The following is a 1,120-nucleotide window of genomic DNA, read 5'->3' as shown; positions in this document are numbered from 1 at the left end:
GATCAATCCCAAGGTGGGATATGGGGATGTCTCAGCATCCTTGGATCGATCCCAAGGTGGGACAGGGGGATTCTCAAAATCCTTGGATCAATCCCAAAGTGGGACAGGGGGATGTCTCAGCATCCTTGGAACGATCCCAAGGTGGGGGATGTCTCAGCATTCCAGAGCCGGCTCGTACCCATCCGGTGGGCGACGTCCTCCAGGAGCTGGACCACGGGGGTCTCATCCAGCACCAGCCTCATCCACAGCTCCTCCTGTGGGGAATATTCGGGAGGTTGGTGATGGTGAGTGGCCCCAAACCCCCCCGTCCCCCATGGAGGTGCCCACGGACACCCCAAAACGAGCCCTCAGCCCCCAGAGCAGGGTGGGGGCCCAGAGAGGGGGGAATTTGGGGTGAAAAATATGAAAAAAGAGTGTGAGGATCCCCCAGAACTTGACCTTCACTCCCCAAAAAACACCCCCACACCAAGCAAGGTGGTGCCCGGGGTGGGGGGTTCCGGGGACCCCCCTTTCCCAGCCAGGGGGGTCCCACCCTGGATGGTGACAGGAGTCCAGGGGTGACACCTCCCAGGCTGGGGTTTCATCCCAGCACTGGTTGTCACCCGGGGTGTCTTGAGGGGGGTCCCCAGTTCCCTGGGGGAGGGTCCCCACCTCCTCTGGGGGGGCAGCGAGGCCCAGCCCCCCCAAAATCCCGGCGCAGAGGAGCAGCAGAGCCCGGGAGCTCCAGGGCAGCATCGTGGGAATGGGGGGGGGTCCTGTGGGGAGAAGAAGGTTGGGAGAAGCCCCTCAGATCCATGGACAAATTTGGGGACCCCCACCCCAAATTTGGGGGACCAATCCCACTGAGGGGACCCCCCCATAGTCACAGGGGTGCCCATGGGGGTCCTATGGGGAGAAGGGGGTGGGAAACACCTTGGAGTGGGGAGCAGCCCCCACATCCATGGACAAATCTGGGGACTTCCCCACCCCAAATTTGAGGGACCCACACAACTTGAGGGGATCCCCCATAGTCCCAGGGGTGCACAAGAGGGTCCTATAGGGAGAAGAGGGTGGGAAACACCTCCCACACCCACGGACAAACTGTGGGACCCTCCCCATAGTCCCAGCGGTGCCCGTTAGA

The 1,120-nt window shown here is 62.1% G+C and overlaps 1 protein-coding gene across 1 annotated transcript in view; it reads right to left on the bottom strand.

The window, feature by feature from the left end:
* LOC113981404 overlaps window positions 1–899 on the bottom strand; it is a gene marked incomplete at its 3' end in the record, with an annotated part of 3,548 nt that extends 2,649 nt beyond the window's left edge. Inside the window, exons 1-2 of the mRNA XM_027708782.1 lie at window positions 652–899; window positions 179–254 (exon numbers count right to left, since the gene is read on the bottom strand). Of these exons, the coding sequence (XP_027564583.1) occupies window positions 179–254; window positions 652–735 (160 nt within the window). The remainder of the gene's footprint in view (window positions 1–178; window positions 255–651) is intronic.
* Between the last annotated feature and the right edge of the window lie 221 nt (window positions 900–1,120).

The sequence above is a fragment of the Neopelma chrysocephalum genome, unplaced genomic scaffold (assembly GCF_003984885.1).
Source record: "Neopelma chrysocephalum unplaced genomic scaffold, ASM398488v2 Primary Assembly neopelma1_96527, whole genome shotgun sequence".
Classification (NCBI taxonomy): domain Eukaryota; kingdom Metazoa; phylum Chordata; class Aves; order Passeriformes; family Pipridae; genus Neopelma; species Neopelma chrysocephalum.
Note: the sequence above shows the minus strand (reverse complement) of the source record. Positions and strands in the feature narration are given on the sequence as shown.